We start from the raw sequence: 27292 nt of genomic DNA, 5'->3' as shown, positions 1-27292 counted from the left end.
TGTACTGCAAAACTTTATTTGACCTTGTTTCTAATCAGACATACTGTACAAACATCTAGGAAGACATGCAGCTACAGTTGGTCATGTAAGAATGCATTAGTCAAGTTCAAAAATAAATTATTATACATTCATGCACCACTTCAATGACCCATTTTTTAAAAACTCCCCCGATGAACTCTATATGTTAATTTGCCTGTTTCTATCTTGAATTTGCTCAATTATATAATTGTACTTACTGTATGTATGAACAGTGTTTGATGTTGTCTTGGGTTTTTTGTGCTCTACATTTCAAACCTTCAACTGCTAACTGGCAGCTTTGTATGGTAGATTGTGGGGAGGGTACAGTGTTCACAGTGCTCGGATGCGAGTCCAGTTCAAGATGAAAACGGCCCAGAATCAGATCGGGCTCGGTCAAATGGAAGTGGAGTGGCAGTCACCTTCCAAAGCTCCTGAAAAAAAAAGGAAAACTTTAATTTATAATAATTTATATTGATAAAAAAAAAAAACCTTACTGAACCCGTCTTGGGGAAATTCATCCTCTGGATCTGATCCATCCAAACTATGTAGGCAGCCGTTACCTAAAATCAATTTTCAGGCCAGTGTCCTAGTCAAGGACTTGACAATTGCTAATAGCCTATATCTAACATGGGCAAGTACAGTCAGAATAGTGTTGGACCCATAATGCTGCAAAATAATTGTAAAAACAGCAGAAAGCGCATGCACAGTAGTAGAACAAAGTAACATCCCTCCTAGTGCCGGGAAGTTTGAGTGTTCTGTTGCCGAGGCAACAGCCTCAAAATATAGCAAATGTGGTTTGCGGCTTTTTCGGTCTTTGTGCAGAAATGAAGTAGTTTCTTGTTAATAAGAAAGTCAGGATCGTTCCAGATGGGAGTACAATTAGATTCTGTGTTCAAAGACCTAACTAGAATTCTGTCGGCAGCTTGCTGATGGCTCTACTGAAAGCAGCTGATTGAGGGGAAAAGAGCAGCAGAGACATGCAACCAAATTCTAGCTGTGCTGTATGTATTATTTTTGATCCATTCGATTTTGTTATATTTTCATAAAATGTCTTGTTTTTTGTGTGAAAAAGAAATCAGAATAATTAGAATCATTTAATACTGCCATATTGCATGTTTTACTTTCACTCTATATGCAGGCTGCATAGTGAAAGAATTAGCAGAGCAGCAGCAGCTTCAATCTTACATCTGTGTCTACGTCACCTGCGTTTTGTTCCTATTAATTAAGCTGGATTCAGGTTTTTAGATTAAAGCCTTTAAGATTAATATCGTCCCCATATAGAATACGAGTGTTTCCCCTTACCAGCTGCTCTACGCGTTCATACAGTAGAAACTGTGCGAAGTTAGAAGGGAGCTGTTCCACTCTGAAGCTACATCGTCCGTCCACCAGGTCCTGGAGTTGGGACAGACACCGTCTGAAATGGTTGTAGGCGTCGCAGGAAACATCCATTTCTCTCAGGGTGAAGTTCATCCTGGTAAGACATAACAGGAAACACGGTTACTCCTTGAGCTTGTAACTTGCTTGTGTGTTGTGAGTTATCAATAAAGAAATGAATAAAATAAATAAGGAATAGAGTTAGGCTTATGCTTCTATTTTATCGTCTATTTTCATTTGTTACACAAATATTTCTGTCACTTTCAAGAAACGAGTGGAACACTATGAAAGCCTTCAAATAGAGACCGTCAGAGAATGTGCACCATCATCCCCGTGATAATTGATTTCATCACTGAACACGTCATACGAACCACTTCTTTGTATAACTCTGCCTCTTTGTTACGGCTGCTGTGCCGCCTATGTGCCTTTAAATTCTTGCTGCTGAATGATGACGATAGGTATTTTCATCAAATGAATGAAATGAATTTGACATTCCGCAAGCAGCTGTTGAAAACTCACTCACCAAACAGAGCATCGGTACTGATGTTTCTGCAAAACCACGGCTACCAGGAACATACTTAAAGATATGTAGATGGGATGTGTTCTTACCTTTTCTCTATGGAGATGAAGATCATGCAGGTGTGAGGAAAGTTGCTGCAGAGTCGGTACACTGTTCGGAAAAGGCCGTCCGTCAGATCTTCATCATAGCAAACTGGTGACACAAAAACAAATCTGATTAAAGCTGCGTGCAGCAATGATAGAGCCCTCGCACCCCCCACTCTACGTTAAGAGTAAGTTAAAGTACAAAAATGCCCTCAAAAATTGCACAGTAAATTAAAAATATCTGACTTCCTGTTGGGTTTACGGTATACGTTCAAGAGGTCATTTCGCTGACCAAGTTTGGGGATGATCTGGTTAAGCCGCTAAAGAGGAGTTGAGGATTGCTACATGATGAGCACCAACAAGAGCCAGACGAAAGGAAAACGCCGGCTTAGTGTGGACGTTAGGCCCCACTGACATAACAACTGACCACAATCATCATTTTCTTTTGACGTATAATCAAATGACCACGGCAAACACTTCAATGTCCGTTCTACTCCTGTTCTATTTCTATGGACGTTTCATTTCCCAGGCATTTTAATATTGATAAAGTTGGAAGAATACAATCTAATACAGGAAGTGATTATGCTTGTGTTATGTGGTGCTTTTATTTTGGTAAACTAGTAATCACTCTCTCTCTCTGAGGTCTCCAGCTGCCATTGATCACATCGTTAGACCAAACCAAGTGGCAGGGAAGAGAGAGGGGTGTGGGTAGTGGGGTTTCTTTGTTAAGTTGGAATTGTTTAATGGTTTATAATGCTTCCTAGTTAACTTGTGTTAGACTGTATAGTCATGTGTATTTTGTATATATTAGTATGGTGATGATTTATTTGTAAATACAGTAAATTCATTTATTTGGTGTGTTCCGGTGTTGGAAGGGTCCATTTGGTAATTAGGCCAGCTGGAAAAAAGGAGCATGGGAGTGGGAGCAAGCATGTTGAATGTCTTGTCAGTCACCGAAGTCTGCGAGACCTGAAAGAAACCTGTTTCGTTGTCCAGCTGCCTCTTTGCCATAGGTGAGATTGTGATGTTCTTTTTGTCACTCGCTGAATATCACCAGTAAAAAAGAGCCGAGCTCTGTGAAATACTGTTTGACTCATCGGCTCATCTTTCAACCATGTCATACATCTCCATCCCACCTGGTTTTTCATCCTGGTTGTAAGGACTCAAAACCTTACATCAATACAATATTATTGTAATATTATTATTATTGCGACAGCTCTAATTGTGAATGTAGTGTTTTTATTTTTGCTTCCAACTTATGACTGTATGCTGGTAAATTAACCCTGAAAACATCGAAAACAAACTTTTTTGAACAAATGTTACATTTTGGGGGTCGATCAGCTCCTTTCTAGACCGCTGAAATTGCTAAATAGATTTTTTTTTGTTATTATTTAAAAAATGACAACAGCTCAGTAGCCTACCGTCAGCAGCAATGATGATCTTAGTGTTGTCGTACATATCCGCCACTTCCTCCTCTGTCCACTTAAACTCCACGTCAGCATCTACAAAGATTAGACAAATGGACAGAGACATTTTCCAGATGGTCAGGTGGTGGCTGGTTTTAGTTAAGGTGAGGTGTTAAAGTCAGTTGGCTATACTTGTTGTTTCAATGTGCCACATTAACTCAACATTGCATATCTTCTGCTGCTATGTACATATACAGTAAATATCAGATTGGACTCAATATCGAATGACTGATCAGGACTGAAATCTCATGGATTATAACTTTAAGAATGAAATACATGAATATGAAAGTCCATAGAAAGTAAATGGTATTATTAGTATTAGTAAACTAAAGTATTAGGTCTTTATATTATCAGCATTATGATACGTATAGTCAGGCTCTATTCATTTGTCTTTAGGCTTTTAGGAGAGATAGGGTTGGTGTTATTCCATATGTCTCCTATTGTCAATAAATCATATCAGGGTCATTTGTAGAAAAAGTTGTTGAAGTAATCATGTCAACATACAAAAAACTTTAGTGATAGGTACAGAAAAAAATCAATAAAATTGTCAGTGGAAAACATTGGTAGCACTTAATGGTTGTACATCCAGTAAAAGAGCATGAATTCATCCGTGTAATACTTCCTGAACATGAACTATTAATTAACAATATCTCACGCATGTCTTAATGTAAGAACAATAAGTTAATTAATGCGACTAGTTTGGAGAAATGTACTTTAGTGGAATGTCAGCATGTTTATATGCTTTAAAATGTGTTAGCTTGTGTGTTACCGGTACAAAGGTCGTGCTGGAGCCAATCCAGCTGTCTCACTCTCACGTCACCACCTGATGAATAAAATACAGAACATACACTCTCAGTTCACTAGTAAGCAATGAAATGCATACTTTCACCCTCGTGAAATAAATAAATAACAAATAAAATAAATACATTTGGTAGCACATTCTCTGACGCCTGGGTCTATAATGCATTATAAACGTACTCTGTTTATAGCACTGCATATATATATATATAAATATATATATAGATATCTATAGATATCTATATATATATATCCCTCAAAGCACATTGTAATGTAAATATAATGCATTATACAAAATATAATGTATAACAACTATGGGAATTATAATACACTATATTCCTTGGAGAAAAAAAAGTCACTGAGTGACCAGCAATTATGACGTATTATTATACCTGAACTTATAAGTCACAATAAAATGCTTTATAATGTGTTATGATTATTGTTAAAGAGCATTATGAATATTTATGAGAGAATTATGCAGTGCTAAAAGCAGATTATAATGCATTACAAGTATGTTTATAATGCATTATAGACATGGTAGAGAGGGTTACCATAAAGGTTTCTCTAAAGTCTGAATAATTTGTAATTAACATCTACCGGTAGTCAATGAAACAGTTAAATATCCAACGGAATAAATGACTCACATCATAGTAGCAACAACTTTTGCATAATGTTTTCAAACCGTCATTTCAAAAAAGCCGTGCCCTCTTTTTCAGGACAATGAGTTTTGGAGAGCTCTCCAAAACTCTCCTCTTGAGCAGTTGGAGGTTTAAGGTTCATGATTTAAAAGAAAGATTTCAGCTGTTAAACCCTTAAATAATTCTGTTTGTGAGTTTGAGGGACGCTCGCTCCCTCTGCTCTTCTAGTGGATCTCCTAAAACATATTCTATATCACATATAGATAATATACAAGCGAACAAGATGTGCGTTGAATAACTCATTGTTTGGTTTTTTATTCTCTTAACAGAAATATGAGATGTATTTTCATAATATGGTGTACATCAACAGTGCTCGTGGTATTAGCAGGAATTGAAAATAATTGGGAAGGAAATGAGGGAAAAAATTTATCTGACAATGTTACCTCACCTGCAGGCTCCAACATGTGTCTGTTTAATGTTACATTTCTCTCGCACATGTTTAGAAGGTCTTCTCCCACATCTGTAACAAAAAAAATTAGGTATTTCAGCAATGAAACACTGAACAGCAAGATGTCTTAAAATATGAATAACAAATTACACAAATATAGCTGTTGACGACAAAAAACGTCAGTTTTCTGTGAATGAACTGAAGCATGGAAGGTCGTTTTTGACCTTGAGATGAGTATGTATGACAAAATAATCTCAGCATATAAATTTACAAGCTTTTCATAGTTTAACAATCTCGTAGCTCCTACTAAGTCTACCTTGGATGGATACGAAAGTATGGCTAATAATCAAAATCATTTTTTTTTTTTTTAGATCTATCGGAACAAAACTGTTAAATGTGTCATAACATGTTGAGATATTGAAAGAAACTTAAAACGTACAGTAGTGATCAGTGTTTAGAGTTTGAATTAGGATATGTGCTTGATGTGCATTATACCTGTGCAGTACACTGTTTTGGCTATGGTTGCCATGACGATGCTGGTTAAGCCTGTTCCCGCCCCCAGCTCCAGGACTGTAGCTCCTCTGAACACGAGCGGCTTAGAGAGGATGAAGTCGGCCATGTAGAACGCCCCGCGCCACACCTGATGAGAGCAAAAACAAAGACATGTTGCTTTAATGACTTCTTAATATCAAGCACCGCTTACACAAACACAGTTCAGCATTAAGATTCAAGTTTTTCCATCAGCAACATGATAAACATTAACTAGGGCTGTCAGTCGATTAAAATATTTAATTAATCGTTAATTAATCACACTTTTTTTATCTGTTCAAAATGTACCTTAAAGGGAGATTTGTCAAGTATTTAATACTCATCAACATGGGAGTGGACAAATATGATGCTTTATATAAATGTATGTATATATTTATTATTGGAAATCAATTAAAAAAACAAAACAATGACAGACATTGTCCAGAAACCCTCACAGGTACTGCATTTAGCATAAAACAATATGCTCAAATCATAACATGGCAAACTGCAGCCCAACAGACAACAACAGCTGTCAGTGTGTCAGTGTGCTGACTTGACTATGACTTGCCCCAAACTGCATGTGATTATCATAAAGTGGGCATGTCTGTAAAGGGGAGACTCGTGGGTACCCATAGAACCCATTTACATTCACATATCTGGAGGCCAGATGTCAAAGGGACACCTTTTGAAAATGAGGATGCCAGTTTAAAACCAAACCAAACACTTGAACATCCATCAGCGTGATAAGAAACCATCCTTGGGAAAAATGTATTTGATTTTTTTTTTTTAGTCATGTCATCCATCGTTATATACAGTCTATGGATTTATATAACAGGAAAGAATAGTGAGTATTTAAACTACGAAATATATCATTTTCTTCCCATGTTGTTGCCAGTCTTACTGTACATAGGCACACCCTATTTTATGGGAGTAACAGACAAAACGTAGAGTTGATTAAATTCTACTGACCTGTTTGCCAACGTCCTCCAGGGGTGTGGCCATAGCGTGCTCTGTAAATAGATTGGATTCATACATTAAACTCCTTTTTTATTATATAGAGCACTATATACACACCGATCGGTCATAACATTATGACCACTGACAGGTGAAGTGAATAACATTGACTATCTCATTACAATGGCACCTGGCAGTGAGGGGGTGTGGGGGGATATATTAGACAGCAAGTGAACATTTTGAACTTTGAACTTTGTGTTGGAAGCAGAAAAAATGGGCCAGCGTAAGAATGTGAGCGACTTTGACAAGGGCCAAATAGTGCTGGCTAGACGACTGGGTCAGAGCATCTCCAGAACTGCAGCTCTTGTGGGATGTTCCCGGTCTGCAGTGGTCAGGACCTACCAAAAGTGGTCCAAGGAAGGAAAATCGGTGAACCGGCGACAGGGTCAGACCCGAGGTTCATTGATGCACGTGGGGAGTGAAGGCTGGCCCGTGTTGTCTGATCCAATAGAAGAGCTACTGGAGCTCAAATTACTGAAAAAGTTAATGCTGGTTCCGATAGAAAGGTGTCAGAACGCACAGTGCATCGCAGTTTGTTGAGTATGGGGCTGCGTAGCCGCAGACCGGTCAAGGTACACCACGCTGACCCGTGTCCACCGCCAAAAGCGCCTACAATGGGCATGTGAACATCAGAACTGGACCACGGAGCAATGGAAGAAGGTGGCCCGGTCTGTTGAATCACGTTTTCTTTTACGTCATGTGGATGGCAACGAGTTGGAGGTGTTGACTCGGCCTTCAAATTCTCCAGATCTCAATCCAATCGAGCATCTGTGGGATGTGCTGGACAAACGAGTCCGATCCACGGAGGCCCCACCTCGCAACTAGCAGGTGGTCATAATGTTAAGGCTGATCGGTGTATATTTACCCTTCGTCATCGTATACGAGTGTCTGAATTCAAAGTGAGACAGGCCAGACTGGCAATCGGGAGCGTTGAAAAGGCTAAATGAAATGGGTAAATCAAAGAGAAAACGACGCGGGGAAGCTACAGTCACTCAGAACTGTGCACCTCCCCCCCACCACCCATTTATTAGTTACTGTATAAAAAAACTAATAAATGGCACTAACGCTTAATCGTGCTAGGAAAGTAGGAGATGCGTATAAAAGAATATTCAAAAATACTGTTCACAGAGAAATAGTCAGTGACCATCATGACCGCTGTGAAAATACAGAAGCTATAAGCTCTGGATAACATGAAGCCACCAGACTTCCCCACAGGCAGCTGTTAACTGCTGTTAAATGTACGAATAAACCTGAATAATGCTAGAGCCGCTGTCGGTTCTGTCATTCCTGTTTCCACAAGCAGTTCAACACAATATCACACCAAAGTGTGTAATAGACCCGGCTGTCCACCAGAGGACAGCGTGTCAGAGTCACCGAGGAGTGAATAATACACATCTGTATGAAAGCTCAGTACCAGCTGGGGGGCAACAAAACCACTTCATTAGGTTTAGGATATTTAATCTTATATTGAAAAGTTTGTCGTGCTGTGTCAGAGTCAAACACAGATTTACTTTGGCGTGACATTTATGCTGATCATCATCTGAAATTATGAAAAAAATATAATAATGTAGGTTCTTACCAATCTTAATAATGTTGTCGAAGGACGTATCGACTCCATCATCGGTATCCTCGTCTTCTTGTTCCAGTACAGCGTTGGACTGTTGGAGAATGATGGGACAGACCAAGTCTCGGCCACTTCCCTCCTGGGGGGTTTTCCTCGGTCTGGGGAGTCAGAACGAGAGCATGAAATGCAACTATGGAAAACAGCAATATATCAACCAAAGCTGTAATTAACATTTTTACTTGCAGTGCACTGCTGAATGACAAAACACACACCTTTACTAAAACAAATTTTTCTACTAAATAGTTGAAACACATTTTAAAGAGCCCACCCTCACAGGACAGCCCACCGTGTTTTTAACCGTTAACTTTTTCCATACCGACGCTCGATGTCGAGGTCTCCGTCCTCATCCAAAAACGGTTCCACGTTCCCTTCCCCGCATTCCTCTTCCTCTCCATCATCTCCTCCTCGTGTGACTTCTGTGTCTTTTTCCCCGTCTCCCTCCGCCTCCGTTAAACCTTTCCCTGGGTCACTGTTGTCATGCCTTTCGCCATCTGGCATTATCTTGAATTTAGAGAGGAAGACTAGATGGATGAACACAACAAAAGAAAAATAGAAAGTGAGTGGAAATATAGACAAAAGATGTCAACACACTAAGTGGAAAAGTGTCATTGAACATTTCATTTATTCCAGCACACCACACACTGATTTTATCATTCTTCGTCTAAGGAGCTTTAATCAATCAATTGAACAAAATAATTAAAGCTTTTTAAACGATCTATAGCGCATGGTCTAAAGTGCATTTAGGGCGTGTCCAACTCCATTTTTGATAGTTAAGCGGCACATAATCTGGGCAAAAAGGAAGGCGCAAGGGGCAAAGGGGATGTATTTAGTCTCTTTAACCTGCAGTAGGAAGAATGTTTTGGCATCATCGGGCAAAACTTCCATAATAACCTTTCAGCATATTGTAATTCAAGTGTTCTGAGAGATAACTAGACTCCTGCACCTCCTCGTGGCTCTGTTTTCAGGCTATTGGTGCGTCGCTACTTAAAAAGCAAATTTGGCAGCTATCAAAATATCTGCCAATTAATTTTCTTTTGATCGTTGAATCGTTCATTAATCCAAACTATGGCATAAAAGTTTAAGTTGGATGAAAGTTTAACTGGGAAGATATGACTGCTGAAAATGACATGATGCAATTGGCTTTAGTATTAAGATTCATTAGATTAAGATAGTATTAAGATGGGTTTTTCATCTCGTGAATTTGACGTCTGGCAAAGGGTTCATGACTGAAACGTGTCTCTAACAAACAGCAGTGCTCACGGTGTGCTGTCAACCACTTCATTCACGTGATTTCGTCGTCCTACCTGTCTAAAACATGTGCATTATTAGACGACACAAGGTGTAAAAGGTAATCTTACGCACCTGGCTGTCCGGAACAGTTGAGGCGTGTCATGAGGTGGCGTGCGTTGGGCAGGAGCATGTGGACATCTGACAGCACGGTATCATGATGAAAAGTGATCTGGTCCATGGCTGATCATTCATGGTATAGAAGAGTAGAGCAGTAATCTGCTTCCCAACACCTGGAGGAAGTGGGGGCACAAAGTTTGGGCACAATCAATTCACTTCCTGCAGCCTCATTTATAAATAAGTCAATGATTCTATGATTCAAACAATGTTGGATACACAATGGACAGTTGTTGTTTTTAAAGTATCGATGCAGCAAAATCAGATTTTTTCCTTTATTCTTCCTTATGTGTGTGTGAGACGTTACTGACTGTGCCACTGTGTGGCGACGTAAAACCGTCATGTGGCGGCCGCGAATCGGATATATACTATGCAGAGTTTTCTATGAGCGGAGCACACATTTTATAAATGTCAATATCGCAGTCGATCGTGTTTATTTAATTGTGGGAATCCAAAATTGTGATTGCGATTAATATTCGTGCAGCCCTACTAGTGGGTCAGAAGAGATGATCGAGAAGGATTGTTTTTGTTTCAGTATATACAATGTTGTTTTTTTTTACGAAAATGCATTAACAGATGTGGCAGCATTTTCGTGCTGGTCCCACACAGACAGAGCCAGAGAGGCTCACATTACACTGACTCTGGCAGTGTGTGGTTTTAAATAGAGTGGTTGTCAACTCCTCCCTCTCCTTCTAAAGAGAAACAGACAGGTGGTGGCTGTCACTGTACAGTATACTGTAGAGCAAAACAACAAATAGGGCATTTAAATGAATGATCGTAGCTGACGATATGAACTCCCTGGCTCACTTTAACATTTTTCAGATGGTCCATAATTTCATCATTATTGTCATTTTACCACCACAGGGTTTATGCAGAAGTTGAACTCTTTCTTATTAGGCTACTATACATTGCTTCTTTATGTTACTGTCTTATGTTATGACAGTTAATTTCACTGCATGTACTTGTAAAACCAGTATTTGACCAATCAAATGGCGAGGCGGCTGCGTCGCCGCTGCGTCGTGTGGCGGCTGTGTGATCCACGCGTTGGGTGTTCACACCAGCTACATTTCTGCTGCAGCTGCTGCTGTCAGCCCTGTCTTTCTACATAGAGTTAAGCTTTCATAATGGCCATTTAATTTCATTATAAATGTCATTTATATTTATTTTAGACAGAGAAAGGTTAAGAAACGTGTGGTAATGTGTAAATAATAGTAATGATCCACAATAAAAACCCCATACTTTATTCATTCATCGAGATCTCCAAGTCACTGCATGTTCTACAACACGACCTGCACATATTTCAGAATAAAAGCCTTGTGTTAACAAATGAAGGAATTCTGTCCACAGAAAAAAAACGCTTGAGGGCTTTTATTTCGCAATGAAAGCAGGAAGTGTTGATTTAAACTTGAAACGCAGCTGGTGTGATCACCCGACGCGCCACGCGACGCCACGCACTCCTGATGTTCCCAGTGTGGGCGAAGCGTAAAGAGTTTGGTTCGGTTGACCAATCACAACAGTGGTCCAACTGACCAAGACTGGGCTTTTCAGGAGGGAAACATTAAAGCATTAACATGCTTTAATGTTCAAAAAGTAGAAACCTAAAATACAAGTATGCACCTGAAAATAAGCAGAATAGGTCCTCTTTAAACGTTGGTGAGCTTCATTGGGATGACATCATGTAGAAGCTCCCTTTTAACAAATAACCATCATGGCATGTGCACATAAATGCACGACAGAGATCAGGGACCAGATGTAAATGATGTGTACACAAAATTGATTGATCCACATCAATTCCACATCCACTTGCTCCCATAATAACCTAGATTTTTTTACAGTTTACAATGTACAATTTTCATCAAAAGTATCATGCAATGTCAATATAAATCACACCCACTGTATATACTGTAGATGTATTCTATTTGCACATTACTGTACATAATCATACAGTTCATATCCATTCAGTAGCCTATATTTCTTTGCACTATTACTATGATTTACATCTTACAGAAACACTGAACTTGTAGATAGACTTTTTATTTTACTTTTGTTGTTGGTCATTGGTGCTTTATATATATATATTTATTGCCTGTACCTTTTTTCCACATACTGCTCCCTGTTCCTTGCTGTTATGTCTATTTCTGTGAAAGTGACGTTACATTGAGAGCAATGAAACTGTTTACACATGCTTGGCCCATAAAACTGATTGTGATCAACTAGTAGTATGTTTATGACCCCCCACAGGGTCACCCTGCACCACCTGTCCGCTGCACAAAGTTCCAAAAGAAACAGGCCTCTTATCTTGGGGTAAAAGATAAATAAATGTTTATCCTCAATCAAGACTGATCCTACACTGCACAACAGATATGCAGAAAACGCATGATCATCATATTCATAAGTGTGGATTAACCTCGCTTGAACACTGAATATAAAACGTGAACGTCACACCACCACAGCAGAAAGTTCAGACTAGACCAGCAAACATTACATCTGTTCAAGTCATCAGTTCAGTCTCTACTCGTTTCAAACGGAATAGTTCTGCAGCTACGAGACGTTAAAGGTAATAAAGGAGCCACTCTACCTGTCCGATCACAACAGCAGAGAGCACACCCACACCACTCATTGGTCTGATCGGGATCCACATTGGTCTGGCAGTCACTGGCATCCAAACCAGTGCACCCTCGTAAGTCGTCCGGACTACAAAAGTAAAGATACGACTTCCGTTCCGGTGAGTCTGTCACAACAACAACAACACACACTAGCAAATGTCGGTGTTGGTGTGGTGTAGGTGTGTACAGTACAGTATACTACTAGTCTACTACTATAGTACAGTATACTATACACTAAAGAGTATAGAAACATATATATATATATATATATACATTTATTTACACATTTCTTTAAGCATTTCTGCCTCATTATGCAAATGAGGGGGCTGTCACCCAATGAGTGTCATCATGGGGTCAGGGTGCATGACTATTATGCTAACATAACTTAGATTTTATATAAAAATAAAAAAAATTAAAAAAATGAATGCAAAAACACTTAAATAAATCCAACTTAAATTAATAAAAAAAAATAATGCAAAAACAATTAAATAAATGCAAAAATAAATGAATACAAAATGTATGCAAAAACAATTAAATAAATGCCAAAATAAACAAATTAATAAAAATTGAATGCAAAAATAAAGATACATGTAAAAATGGATTTATAAAATAAAGATATAAATAAAAGGGAAAATTGAACAGATACTAGTAAATAAATAAGGTAATTAATACAAAGATAAATAATTAAAGAAGCAAATTAAAACAAATATCAGTTTATGTCACATGTTATCAATTAATTAATGGCTACATTTATTTGTAATATTATTTTTGCTACATTTAATAACATATTTATTTATATTTTTTATTTTATTTTTTTCTTTCTAGCAGAAAGGGTTTATTTTAACCCAAACCATGACCTTTTATTAAACCTAGTGGGTTTGTTGCCTAAACTTAAGAAGATTTCTGTCAGAAAGCCCTCAAGGCAAACCTTTCCCATGTGCTTTCAGAGCCCTCATCATGCATTGTTAACAAACTCGGTCATGAACACTGCCCCCACCCTGGGGATCACATAGTAGGCCTACACAAAATATACTGACACGGAAATCAATTATTATATTAATATACTAGTAATAAATTATAGGGAAACCTTTACCAGATTAATTTATCTATCTATTCATTAAAAAAAAAGACAAAAATGCGCATGAAAAAAGTCAAAATGGACTCCTTAGCCTACTGATAGTAATAATTAAATATTTTTATTTATCTAATAATATAATTTATATCACATGTTGATATCTGGGACACACAGTGCTATTGTGGATTTAGGTGTAGCCAGAGCCACCACCTCCACCTCCACCAGTCCCCACCAGCAACCTGCAGTCGACTCCACCTGCAGATTCTGGCAGAGAGCTGCAGGTGGAGGCGACAAGTTTTGACAAGTTTTGGCGAGTTTTGTTTTGTGTTTGGTGGTGAGAGCATTGTACCAGGATGAGATATTGAAAGTGAGTGCAGATTCAATCAGTGACCTATAAACCATGGTTAAAATCTCCTTGCTGACATTAAAAGTCCTGAGCTTCCTCAGCAGGTGGCGGCGCTGCTGGACCTTCTTGTAGTCTGTGTGCTCGGAGAAGGACAAGAAGGTGTCTATCTCTGTCCCGAGGTATTTCAATGATTGAACCTGTTCCACTAGCTGGACGTCGATGCTGAGGAGTTGAAAGAAATGGTGATTGTTGTGAGGCCAGTATTTCTCTGCTCCCGCAGCACAGCTCCTTCCTTAGTCTTGGTGATGTTGAGCTTGAGGGCGCTTTCCCGGAAAGTCCTGACCAGATTATTCACTGCCTGATGGTAGTCAGACAGCGCTTTGATGTCAGTCATATGGGCTACTAAAGCCATATCGTGTGCGTACTTTAAAAGAGTCATTCCTTCACTGCTGCAGGAGATATTGTTAGTGTATGCAGAGAAGAGAATGGGGGATAAAACACAACTTTGGGGGAGCCAAGTGTTTTAAAATCAACTTGCAAGTGCATCAACTCAATGGAGAAAAACTGAATGTTTGAAGTACAATGTACATTTTTGTCCAAATTGTAGAGGAATTGAAGGAAATGGAAATATAGTATGTACTTAGTTTGATCAAACAAACTAAAAATAAATAAAATAATAAAGATATTTGGGTACAGGGCCACTCTACAGGTCAGGGCCTCCAGATTAGGCAACAAAAACAAAACAAAAAAAACTCCATGAAAACACTGATCTCTTTATTGCTTTAACTGCTGTCAGAACGTCCTACAGAGGAATCCAAAAACACACCGACGTTTAAGCACAATCCCTCCAGTCAATCTAAAGACAGAAAGGAAGGCACACAAACTCTAGAAAAGAAAAGAATGGTCCTCTGGAGAGACTCGTTGCTGTCTCACTGCAGGCTCACAAACACTGATCTCTGGTCTGACTGAGTGGAGCACAGTGAGATTTATTCTTTTTGACCAGCGTGAGTCAGAAATACTGTAAAGTCATAAGACATAGCTGATTTAAAAAGTACCAAGTCAAAATGACACTTTACTGTACATGTGGGTGCAACACTATTGAATTAAGACATCTTTGATAAAACATTTAACACTGTTTATCAGAAAATCAATAAAAATAATAATCTAAATAAATGTTTCCACTGGCTGGACTACAGTTATGACATATTTAGAGTACACAAGAGAAGAGGTAACAGAAAACTGCAAAACAGAGTGACAAGCATCAGCAATGATTATCAGGCAGGGACTGTTAGTGATGCTTCGACTCACAGCTTTAACTATAGCGGGCTATCTGTACATCTGTTTACTGTTAGATAGGGCTGAGTATTTAACCTTAATACCTTTTTGATACTAACTGAAGTGTGTCTTAATTTGTCAAGTACCCAAAGTTTGAATCTAACCCTTATCCTCTTCTTTACCTATTCGTTGACCAGACAGTTTCTGCACTTTTGCAACAATAAACACTTTTAAAGTCCCTTTATGATGATTAAGTAAAAGAAAAAAAAATAATTTGAAATATGGAAAAACCCTCAGTATCATATTCGGAACCAGCTCGGTTGTGATACCACGTGTCTTCCATATTTACTGCAGACAAAGTCTGATCTTTCATCCAAGAGGTACCATTTTTGTTTTGGCTTTTGGAAGTATTGACCTGCGCTCCCTTTAAATGACGGGATCGGACGTACACGTAACAGTGAACTTAACAGCATATAAACATTTTCTCTTTGATTGTATAGTTTTTATATATCAAAAAATCTGCAAAAAATATAGTCGTTTACTCGTAATATATAGATTTTGTAACAGAGCTGTAAATAGAATGCACATGCCACATGGCAGCAGAGTTTAAAGGGATACCTGGACATTATGAAGTGTGTTGGGTATTTGCATTATTTAACAAACACTGCCAACTAAATGTGGAGAATTTCACCTAGAAATATAGTTACATTTAAAGAACAAAAAGGTAAATGAAGAGAAAATGATATTATTCATGAATTAAATATTTAAAAAAAATACAAAAAAGAAAGCGTGTTGAAAAAGCAAATCTAAAACTGTTCAGTGAAACGTAAGAACCTGAACTGTTTGACAGAAGAGATGAAATGGAGATGCGCAATTTAAAACAAGCAATGGATAAGGAGAAAAGGAAAATCATAAAACAATGACCAAAATGGTTCAAATGTTTTAACTGGAAATAAATTGTGCATATTTGGATTTGTTTTTCTTTTCTCATTTCTCTTTCTGGGTAAAAGCCCTCGACGAAATGTCGTACACCAAGACAACAAATATTAAAAAAACAAAACAAAAACAAGACTACAGCTATGCGAGCTGTGAGACTGTACTTGGGCACAGCGGGGTGCTTTGGGCTAAATGGTAACACCAGCATGCTCCCATATAGATTGACAATGGTAACATGCTGATGTTTAGCAGATGTGTACCATCTCAGTTTAGCATGTTAACATACTAACATTCCCTAATTAGCACTACAGCGGAGGATGATGGGAATGTTGTTCGTTTTGCAGATATTTGGTCATAGATCAAAGTACTTGCACAAATTAAAATGTTGACCTGATGAATGCTTAGAAAAAAGTCAGTGGAAGTTATTACAGTTCATCGCGAGATGATGTGAAAGGATTAGCTGAGATATTTTAGTCCAAAAACCCAAAGTGGTGGACCAGCTGACCCAACATTGCCATCCCTAGAACCCGCCGCTAGCGTGGCTAAAAACATCTAACAAATAAACGAATAAAAAGAGAGCAGCAGCAAAAACCTTTAGATAAACCTTTTGGCAAAAAACCCCGTCAGAAACATAAAGCTCCTCAAGTCAGCATGAAACCATCTGTCCAGCATCTTTGTGAACACTGAAGATCTCCAGAGCAAAACAAAGCAACTCACAGTGCGTTCACACTGTTTGACTTAATACTGGAAAACTGATAACGGGACGATATTTTGTTACCCCCACATCAAACTGTGGAACAAATTACTTTATACCATCCCTATTTCCGTGCACACTTTTATATCCTGTCTTAATTTGACTCATCTTTTTTACATCCGCTATTGCATCTACGCATTTCATTGTGACTATATAATGCTTTATATTTTGTCTAGATTATTTAATGTGATCAGTGTGAACGCTCAGTCGGTCGTGCATACACCATTATCAAATTTCAGCTACACTTTCAAAGTGTGCGCAAACACCTTCGAAACTCTTCCCTTCAAGGAAAACAAATTGCATCTCCTGAGTACATACACACAAAAAAATAATAAAACAGGTAAGAGGAGGAGCAGATGTATTGAAGTCATCTTGTCAGGGGGGGTCATGAGGATGTGGTAACGTGTGTGAAAGAGTGTAGAAGTGAGGAAATAAAGCAGATGTGCGTTGGTGGACCCTGCAGAAGAGGAAAGGGAGGGTCTGAGTGCTGGCAAAGCTCAGACAGAGAGGGAAACAAAGCTGTTGTACTGCTCAATGTTTCTCTTCAGGATGTCAGAGCAGGGACCCAGGACTCGCTCGAACCGCGGCCGGTCCAGTTTGACACACTTGAGGGGTCCGCATGCGATGACGGTGGCAGCGCGGGGCCGGTTCATCAGCAGGGCGATCTCACCTGGGGGACATGGGGAAAGAAAAAAACAGTCATACAAGGTTCACACACTGATGGTGTCCTGCTTTGGGATATTTTTGTCTGTTTTAAATCCACACCATGCTTCTAATTCTAGCAGCTCATCCAGCAGGACAATGTGAGCAACTATTTGGTCCCACTGAAAAAGGGCATGTACTGTAGATGATGTCTGTCAGGGTCTTGTGTTTTGTCTGACTTACCGAAGTAGTCGGAGGGTCCAAGTCTGCCGACCTCCACAAACTCCTCGTCCACTGAACGCCTCTGTAGCACCGCTGCTGTCCCCTGATGGCACAACAAAAACATCTTGTAAATACTTATCCCAGAAATCAACAGCATTTTCATGATGCAGGTGGACCGATTATGCGTCTCCAGAAAATATCCAATGTAGCTGTTATCATGTTAATGGTGGAAGGCACGACTGAAGAAGCAACCTTCACTTGTTGTAGGTTCAAATGTGCACTTTTTTCACACAAAATAATAGAATTCTAAAAATCGTTAAAAACTGCAGTGGTAAAAAAAAAAAAAAGGTGGCATCCCTTCACACACCAGCTCCTGTCTGCAGTGATGCCCTTTCTAGAATGTATCTTAACTTGAAGAAGCAGTCCACTCTGCTTTTAAAAATGTTGGCCGCAATGTCTTTTTCCACACTTAAAGGGACTCTATGTAAGAATCAGAAACTGCTTGTTAAGTCAACGAAAGTCAGCGTCCTGTTGCTCGCGCTTGTGTTCGAACGACGAAGGTCTCTCCACGAATCGAATGCTGATGCTGGGTTTTCCTGCTTCAGCCTCCCGTCTTCTGCAGTGTGTAGGGTGCGCGCACGCACGTGAGAAGTGGAGCGAGTGAGAAACGAGCGCGGTGTGTGAGTGAAGGCAAGCAGGCAGGCAGAGGAGCAGAGTACAGCATCGTCTCCCCTGTGTCCTCTGGCCGCGGTCGGGAGGCCGAGGAAGGATTAGTTGACACTGTTTTGCAAGATGTGCTTCACTAGATAGAACTTTGCGGTTTTGGTGCTTCCGTGTAGTTTGCGTTGGAACGGCGTAGCCAAACGCGAGCGCTCAATCTTTAGTTTAACACGGTTACTACACCAAAGAATGTTGTTTTCCGGTCTTATACCAGCCGGGTTGGGTTGACTAGTGTTTGCAGACGGTGGTGTGTTTACCTCCAGGATGATGAAGAACTCATCGCCAGGCTGTCCCTGCACCACAATTTTCTGGCTGTCCTCAAAGTGCACAGTCTCCAAGGCATCGGCCACCGTCAGACGCTCCCACTTATCCAGAGACTCTGTTCAGGAGCAACACTCAGGTCGTCAGGTCAATGACAGCTTTTGTTTTTAAAAACAAGATGGTCCAGTCAGTATGATAATATACGATAATATGATGAAGAGCAAAAGGTTCTCACCTAAAATGGACACCTTGCTGAGGAACTCCTCGTACATCTTGCGCTTTCTCAAAGTGCTTCCCTAAAAAAAAAACCCACATGTGACAGTTTGTATAACAACCTTAAGTTATTAAACATCACATTATTTCCTATAACATTTTCATCAGCTTTGTCATCTCCTAGGGGGTTGCAGCTTACCATCAATATTCTCCTATAGCTGTCTCTGTCGATGCCCCACAGCCTGACATTGGTCCTGGCCCGGACTGAAGCTGCACGAGGGGTCCCATAGATCAGAGCCAGCTCCCCAAAACTGCCTCCCTCACCAATGCTGGTCACCAGTTCATTGTTCACATATACCTAAAAGGAGACAGAGAGCAGAGCTTTTACATCCATCCATTATAGCAACAATATGATGATAAATAAATGATGCTAGTCTATATACATAGTAATCATTATTCTTGCACTGTTTTTTTTTTACTTTTTAATTACTTTTTAAATCACCTTACATTTACAATACCTCCATTAGCTCATACTCCATTATAGTGACAGCTCTCTGTAGTACTTCTGGTGTTTAGACCATCACTTCACTGCTGTGTTTTTATGCTTATGTTTTGACTCTCTATTTCTGTGTTTATCTGTGTTTTCTATGTGTCGTACACTAACTACTGGATGCCTAAATTCCCCTTGTGATCAATAAAGTCTATCTATCTAGTCTGAGTGTCTGAGGGCTAAGACACAAGATAAATATAAAAAACATTCAAATGCCAGTTAACTGAGCAATATCTTCTTTAATTTTATTTCCCCACTCATGTGTCCCTAACCTGACACTGAAAAAAATCACATAATATATGACTTGTACGACAAATCATTTAAAGTTAAGGTTGGTAATGTGGAGAAATTAGAAAGAGTACTAAATTAAATTTTAAAAATGATCCATTGAAAAACCCAGCCCAGTGTTGCAATCTCTTCTCCAATGAAAAAGTAGCTATATGTAGCAACACTAGCTGACACTCCGACGACGAGCAATGAGTGCACGGGCAGAGTACGCGCAGGTAGACAGGCAGGTAGGTTGACAGCTAGCCCGTCCAATCATTACACTCGGGCTGAATGAAATGATTGAACGGGTTTATTACAGTCCTGCAACAGCCACAGATACCAGATTTTTTTGTCACACCATTTGATTTATTGATTGCTGTCGGGATGTAAAGAGAATTTCAAAAAAATGTTTTTGAAGAGCATTACTAACCCTAGCTTTAAGACCAAAACCAAGTTAAGGTATGTCTATTAAACCAATTCTACATACTGCTTTAAAAAAATACACAAAAACATAAGAAAGAGATCTTACATCCATCTCTCCCTGGTCAACAACGTAGAAGTTGTCTCCCTCATCACCTGGAACAGGAGTAATGAAGAGTCTCATGAATAATGAATGAACACAAGAAAAACATCTCCATATTATTAAATTGTGTGTGTGAAACTCACCTTGTAGGATGACTGTTTCTCCGGCAATGTAGTTGACGGAAAACATCGCGTCAAAAATGTCACTGGAGGAGCAGAAAACGAGCCGATTAGCTGGAAACGCGTTAAATAGGATTGTTAAACTACCACTCATTGGTGCCATATTACCTCCTCTCGGTGTCGTCCAAGTGGGCAAACAGCACGTTCTTCTCCATGGCTTTGGACAGGGAAGCCATGCTCTTGTAGTCTTTTGGGATGACCTTAGGTGAAAAAGCTTGTTTAGATTCTTTAGGTACATTTCAGTGAATATTAAGACATCAATATTGCTATGTTTATACAAGTCAAATGGCTGGTTTGTATGGAATACTATTTTATTTGATATTAAATAAATAAATAAATATGCTTACGACATTGTATTTTAAAAAGGAAGTTTTTCAGAGGACTACTTTTACTTATTTCAAGGGAATTTTATTTCCTAATGCCACATTTATTTCCCAACTCTTTTTATTTCCATCTGTTGTATTCAAATGAATGGGGTTATCTAACAGATTCAGCACAAGCTGGCACATCCAGCGGGCCCTCCACTAACGGAAGCGCTGAACTGAACTGAGTGAACTGCTGTAAAGGTGGTGGAGTCTGTTAAGTTTCTGGGTTTCAGCGACCTAAGATGGGAGACGCACTCATCTAATGTCATCAGGCGAGCTCACGGGAGGATGTTCTTCCTCCGACTGCTCCGTAAGATGAACATCCTCCCTGAAGGTTTGCACCCGGCTCTACAGAGCCACCATTGAGAGTGTCCTCATCTCCTCCATCACTACCCCACATCCTCTGCCCACACCAAACACGACCGGGAACGCATCGTGCTGTGAACAGCCAGGCTGCTCACAGGCCAGGAACAGGTGCCTGTGAGTGTTCTGCACGATGCCAGAGCCAGAAAACAAGCCAGTGGGATAGTGGCTGACCCATCACACCCGGCTCACTGTCTCTTCAGAAAGCTCCCATCCGGCCGCATGTTTGGCTCCAGCACCACCAGACACCTGAATAGTTTTTTTCCCTAAGGCCTTCTCTCTCAACAGCCCATCCTAGTTCCCTCCTTCATCCACCGACCGCCCACCACGCCTCCTTGCCTAATGCCCCACCTCCCCTCATCCCCCAATACACACACACACACACACACACACACACACACACACACACACACACACACACACACACACACACACACACACACACACACACACACACACACACACACACACACACACACACACACCGTATGGACAATACAATATGTGTTTATTTGCCAGGACTTATATATATATGTAGCCTAATGTAGCATTTTATCATCTTAAGTGTATACAATTATTGTATTTATCTGTCTTTAACTTTTTAACTTAACCTTTTTTACTTTATTGTTTTTTACTGCGCTGTATCACCAAGTCACATTCCTGTGTACGTTTGGCAAATAAAGCAATTCGGATTCTGAAGGTCTGTCTCCAGAGATGTCATCGCTCTCCACCTGGCGAAGTACTCTCCTAGCGGCGGGGAGTGAGGCGGGGTGCGCCAGATAGCTAATTCTTATCTCATTTGTGCTCTGATAAACAGTAAATTCACCAAAGTCAGTGTATCCCTGTATCGCTATTTTCCAAGCTACTTAGCTGTCATAATTTGCGGAGACGGACCTTCAGTTAGTGGCTGTACTCGAATTTAGCCAGCGCAAACCCCAGTGCTGGGGGGTCACAGCGGGTTGGTAGCCAGCAGCAGCGTTGGATCTAACCAGTGTAACGGCAGCAACAGAAAGTTTGCCGATCCTACAGGGAGACGGGGCGGTACGGGATGAGACCTGGGGCCGTATAACACATCATCAACCTGAAGCCTATAAAATAATAGGCTACAAGTATATATAGTCGTGTCGTTTTAGTTAAGCACTGTAAAGCAAATTGGTCCTGGAGGACTGGAGGACTGGAGGTTTCTTGTCAAGGAGTGTGTGTCGCTGTTGCGTCACCATTCCAACTTTAGCATTCATTTGGAGTTCTGTTTGTGTCCACCTGATGAACGCAAATCCAATATTAACTCAACTCTCCACTCCACTATGTTCACCAGCTAGTCTCTAACTGTGTATGTTTGGTGTCGAGCATGTAGTATACAGTCGGTTTATCAGAGCTTTTTCACTGAAAACAGCTGCCTGCTGTGGCTGGAAACCAGGCCGAGCAGAGATTTGGAACCAGAACACCCAAAAAACGAGCTAAAATCGGCTGAAATACTCAGTAGTAGAGATGTGTGGATCGGCTCTGGCCAATTTGGTCATCCAAATCCATGTGTAAGCGTAAAAAAAACACCAGCCACTCACCCTGCTTGGCTAGTAGAAACCCATCTCATCTCATCATCCCATTGCATGAAATCAAACCAGTGTAAGCTCGTGCACCGGTTCGGACGAGCAAAAACGGAAAATCGACCCAACAAAAGGTGTGTGAATGAAAACATGAAAATAAGTTACCACCACTGACCTTTCTGACATAGGAGGCAGCGTCTTCCTCAGTGTACACCTCAGCGCTGATGGCTCCTCTCCGGCTTCGACCCCTCACCACGGGGTTCATTGGTGGAGAAACTTCTTCCTCACGGGAGTCTGACCGCGAGCAAGACTTCTGCTGCGAAGCCATCTGCTGGGCCTCCTCCTGCGGGGCAACAGGTACACAAAACCACACCTCTGATACTCAAGAATATTAGACTGCTTGTATACATAGGCGTAGTTTGAACTTTAAGGTTGGGGGGTTCACAAAAAGAAATCTAGAGGGGATATAATGTGTACAACGCAGAGAGGTCTAATGTATTGGGATGTGTGTAGCTTACATATTACACCCTACAAACAGAATGCAACGCAATTAAGTATCAATGACAAAATCAGTTTGATTGCATTGTTTTTTATTGGAATGTCCTCACTGGCTGCGAGCTACAAAGCGCTGCGCATCGTGCCATTATGAGCTGAACTTTTGTCAGACGCCTTGTTTCTATTTATTCCTGTTGTTCGCGGTGAAAGCGCCCCAACAGACGAGGAACAGCTGATTGGTTTAGATGAAATGAAGAGTTATCTGATACGATACCTCCTCATTTCATTACAAACACCTAAATAAGGTGGTAGCTGGTCGGAGATCGCCTTAAAGGTTAGTTTTACTTAGGCTACTGTTGGCTGTAGGCTATCATTTTCAGTAAATATCGCAGTGTAAAACCTGTGTCTTCTGTTTAAGAAACACAAACGTCAGAAGATAGCGAGCACTACTCACCCATCTTGGTTACGTCTCTAGCCTGATCTGGAGCTCACAGCTGATAGGTACGTGGTTTATTTACATGGCGTAACAGAATATTTAACGGTGTGTGGACAGAGCGTCCGATGTTATTATAAGTAAATAAAGAGACCACAAATCTATCTTCTCATCTTGTTGGTTTCTTATTCTGTCATTATGAAGACACAACAAGCTTGATATTATTCATCATTACAATAAATTATTAGTTCTATAATATGCATTTCTAGGGGGTTCAGTGAGCCCCCCTGAACCAACGCAAACTGTGCCTGTGCTTGTATAAAAAGCTTAAATTCTCAGAAACTTAATTTCAAGATCGACCTGCATAAAAATATTTCATATTTGATATTAACAGTAAATCAAGCGAGTCTGCGTCAATTAAAAGGTTTGCTCATAGCACCCATATCAAAGAGAGCCTTTGCTGTCACACGTGTCAGCACCCACCTTTTCGAGTCTTTCGAAGTAGTCCCTGAGAAAGGCCATCGGCCGGTCAGGCTGGGCCGTGCACAGCTGGATGATGCAGTCCTTGAGCAGCTGCTGGATGCTGTGTTTCTGGACATACTGCTCACACTCTCGGATGCCCCGCTCCTCCTCGTTGCTTGTACCGCTTGATGTCATCTTTGTCTTGTAACCTGGAAGGAGATGAGAAGGAAACACACAATCAGGAAGCTGTGACCGTGAGTATGAAGTCAGCAGTAACGTTATAGCTGTGAACGTAGCACTGCTATGTGTGTACAGTCTATTTGTCTGTGAATAAATGCTACAACTCCTCAAGACCCAAGTTCCTGTGTCTTGCCTGCCACCTGCTGATTCATGTGAAAGTGATGTTAACCCGAGAGACACTCTGAGAAACACTCTGAGAGACACTTAGAGACACTCTGACCTCCCGACCATGGAGAGAGGAATAGATAGAAAATTATTATTTTAAAAGCTCACTGCTGATGTTATTTTTCTCTTAGTATTTAATTACATGCTATAGTGCTGCTAACATGGAAACTAACATGCTTAGTTATATAACATATTATAGTTACATACATGATGTTTTCTTTTATCAGGTTTATATTTCTGTTTATTATACTTCTGTTCTCATTCCTTTAAGGGTCATTGTAACTGATACTACTACAACTACTACTACTACTACTTCTAATAATAATAATAGTGTAATACTGTATACCGTGAAACTGTGATATTTCCTGAGAATCATACTGTGAAAATCTCATACTGTTACAACCCTAGAGTAGTCTATAAGATCATCTATGGCAAACTTCCAACTTACTTAAGCCAGAAGTTTATAAATCTCCAATACAGTTATAATCTAAGGTCACACAAATGGCTTCAGTTTAAAGTGCCTTCTATCAATACAGAAGCTGGCAAAACAAGCCTGTTCCACTACGGTCCATGAACAATCTGCAGGCCAAGCTTAAACTTGAGCTCCTTATTTCTTTAAGTGATTTTAAACATAGAATAAAGGAAGTGGCCACTGCAAGCTGCAGTTGTTTCAATTAAAATAGCAAACACATGACCAACATGCTGCACTATTAATGCACTGTATTTAATAATGTAATGTATTTTGTTGTACCTATTGTTGCTGTCGTGATTCAATGTTGTCTTTCTATGTGTTGGATGCTGCTATTTGACTGTCTTGGCTATAGGTCTCACTTGTAAAAGAGGTTTTAATCTCAATGTGACTTCCTAGTTAAATAAAGGTTATGAAAAGTTTCTTTTAGTTTTCATATTCAACTAGCCCTGCTGACCTAAATACCGATACTTCTGTGACGTTACTTTTACTTAAGTAACTTCACATTGTGAATGTTGACCTTTTACTTACATTCTTGTGATAACATTGTAGTTACAAAGCTACAAGGCTTTGAATACTCTTATTTTTTACACTGTTCATGCAAGATATTCATCTGCAAAGTAACTTCAGCCGTAGTAACAAGTTAGTTACAGTATTATCCCCTGAAATGACGACAGAAATTACTTAGTTAGCTCCCCAACCAGCCAAACAGCAAGTAGCTCTAACGTTACATGGTGCGTTAGTTACAACAGTAACGTTACATGGCGCGTTAGTTGCTACAGTAACGTTACATGGCGCGTTAGTTGCTACAGTAACGTTACATGGCGCGTTAGTTGCTACAGTAACGTTACATGGCGCGTTAGTTGCTACAGTAACGTTACATGGCGCGTTAGTTGCTACAGTAACGTTACATGGCGCGTTAGTTGCTACAGTAACGTTACATGGCGCGTTAGTTGAATGATGCGTTAGTTACTACAGTAACGTTAAATGGTGCGTTAGTTACTACAGTAACGTTAAATGGTGCGTTAGTTACTACAGTAACGTTAAATGGTGCGTTAGTTACTACAGTAACGTTAAATGATGCGTTAGTTACTACAGTAACGTTAAATGATGCGTTAGTTACTACAGTAACGTTACATGGCGCGTTAGTTGCTACAGTAACGTTACATGGCGCGTTAGTTGCTACAGTAACGTTACATGGCGCGTTAGTTGCTACAGTAACGTTACATGGCGCGTTAGTTGCTACAGTAACGTTACATGGCGCGTTAGTTGCTACAGTAACGTTACATGGCGCGTTAGTTGCTACAGTAACGTTACATGGCGCGTTAGTTGCTACAGTAACGTTACATGGCGCGTTAGTTGCTACAGTAACGTTACATGGCGCGTTAGTTGCTACAGTAACGTTACATGGCGCGTTAGTTGCTACAGTAACGTTACATGGCGCGTTAGTTGCTACAGTAACGTTACATGGCGCGTTAGTTGCTACAGTAACGTTACATGGCGCGTTAGTTGAATGATGCGTTAGTTACTACAGTAACGTTAAATGGTGCGTTAGTTACTACAGTAACGTTAAATGGTGCGTTAGTTACTACAGTAACGTTAAATGGTGCGTTAGTTACTACAGTAACGTTAAATGATGCGTTAGTTACTACAGTAACGTTAAATGATGCGTTAGTTACTACAGTAACGTTACATGATGCGTTAGTTACTACAGTAACGTTAAATGATGCGTTAGTTACTACAGTAACGTTGGCTGCTGAGTAGGTCAGATAGTTAGCTAACTAGCTAGTTGGCTAACGTTACTTCCATCATATTTCTAACGTTAGTTAACAAGGTTACGTTACGTAACTCCTCACTACTCGTCTGTATATGAAACGTCAGTCTGTGCGACACTAATCATCATGTCCTGTTATTACACCTGAGGATCTCTCAGGACTAGTTAGCCATCTTGAATACCAACCACCTAACTTAGCTTAGCATGCTAACTGTTAGCAGCCACAGTCCCGTATCAAAACAAAGAGACAAACTCACCCTAACAGACCATAACAAGTGACAAGCTTTGAACTAACGCACTCATGTTAAGTGTGACAACCAACTATTCACACTGTTAACTAGCTACACGAGAATCCTCACCGAAGATGAACTGACGTCCTGACTGTTGTTCTTCTTCTTGACAGCAGAGGAACACCACTTCCGCCTGGATACTTTCACAATAAAACTGTCCCACACAGAAAACAGTATATGACTGAGAGACGTGTTTTTCCACTAAAAT

The 27292-nt window shown here is 40.0% G+C and overlaps 2 protein-coding genes across 3 annotated transcripts; both read right to left on the bottom strand.

Moving 5' to 3' along the window:
• On the bottom strand, nucleotides 1-12637 carry mettl22 (methyltransferase 22, Kin17 lysine). The gene is made up of 12 exons (XM_074655068.1): nucleotides 12494-12637; nucleotides 9874-10031; nucleotides 8828-9032; nucleotides 8467-8609; nucleotides 6843-6883; nucleotides 5841-5985; nucleotides 5346-5417; nucleotides 4231-4284; nucleotides 3417-3497; nucleotides 2002-2104; nucleotides 1321-1489; nucleotides 1-449 (listed from the first exon to the last, which is right to left on the bottom strand). Exons 2-12 carry the CDS (start codon nucleotides 9977-9979, stop codon nucleotides 375-377), a joined length of 1194 nt encoding a protein of 397 aa, XP_074511169.1. The 5' UTR covers nucleotides 9980-10031; nucleotides 12494-12637; the 3' UTR covers nucleotides 1-374.
• Nucleotides 12638-14695: 2058 nt separating this feature from the next.
• On the bottom strand, nucleotides 14696-27238 carry prkar1aa (protein kinase, cAMP-dependent, regulatory, type I, alpha (tissue specific extinguisher 1) a). Of its 2 annotated transcripts, none has more exons than XM_074655069.1 (11): nucleotides 27154-27238; nucleotides 24168-24355; nucleotides 22932-23099; nucleotides 20593-20684; nucleotides 20449-20510; nucleotides 20312-20358; nucleotides 19165-19323; nucleotides 18988-19048; nucleotides 18749-18870; nucleotides 17793-17874; nucleotides 14696-17577 (listed from the first exon to the last, which is right to left on the bottom strand). In XM_074655069.1, exons 2-11 carry the CDS (start codon nucleotides 24339-24341, stop codon nucleotides 17405-17407), a joined length of 1140 nt encoding a protein of 379 aa, XP_074511170.1. In that variant the 5' UTR covers nucleotides 24342-24355; nucleotides 27154-27238; the 3' UTR covers nucleotides 14696-17404. The 2 variants fall into 2 exon arrangements, with proteins under 2 accessions (XP_074511170.1, XP_074511171.1); XM_074655070.1 differs by having other exon boundaries at nucleotides 27052-27192.
• Between the last annotated feature and the right edge of the window lie 54 nt (nucleotides 27239-27292).

Source organism: Sebastes fasciatus, chromosome 13 (genome assembly GCF_043250625.1).
Source record: "Sebastes fasciatus isolate fSebFas1 chromosome 13, fSebFas1.pri, whole genome shotgun sequence".
NCBI classification, from domain to species: domain Eukaryota; kingdom Metazoa; phylum Chordata; class Actinopteri; order Perciformes; family Sebastidae; genus Sebastes; species Sebastes fasciatus.
This window is presented reverse-complemented; position numbering and strand designations above follow the sequence as displayed.

Bases quoted from the DNA above. Each gene is read 5' to 3' on its own strand.
- mettl22 (XM_074655068.1), bottom strand. From the start codon at position 9,979: ATGGACCAGATCACTTTTCATCATGATACCGTGCTGTCAGATGTCCAC. The intron at 1,490-2,001 runs GTAAGAACACAT...ATGTCTTACCAG, and splicing joins TTCATCTCCATAGAGAAAAG to GATGAACTTCACCCTGAGAG. The intron at 450-1,320 runs GTAAGGGGAAAC...TTTTTTTTTCAG, and splicing joins ATGAACGCGTAGAGCAGCTG to GAGCTTTGGAAGGTGACTGC.
- prkar1aa (XM_074655069.1), bottom strand. From the start codon at position 24,341: ATGACATCAAGCGGTACAAGCAACGAGGAGGAGCGGGGCATCCGAGAG. The intron at 20,685-22,931 runs GTCAGTGGTGGT...TTTTCACCTAAG, and splicing joins CTGCCTCCTATGTCAGAAAG to GTCATCCCAAAAGACTACAA. The intron at 19,324-20,311 runs GTAAGATCTCTT...GTCTCCTTTTAG, and splicing joins TTGACCAGGGAGAGATGGAT to GTATATGTGAACAATGAACT.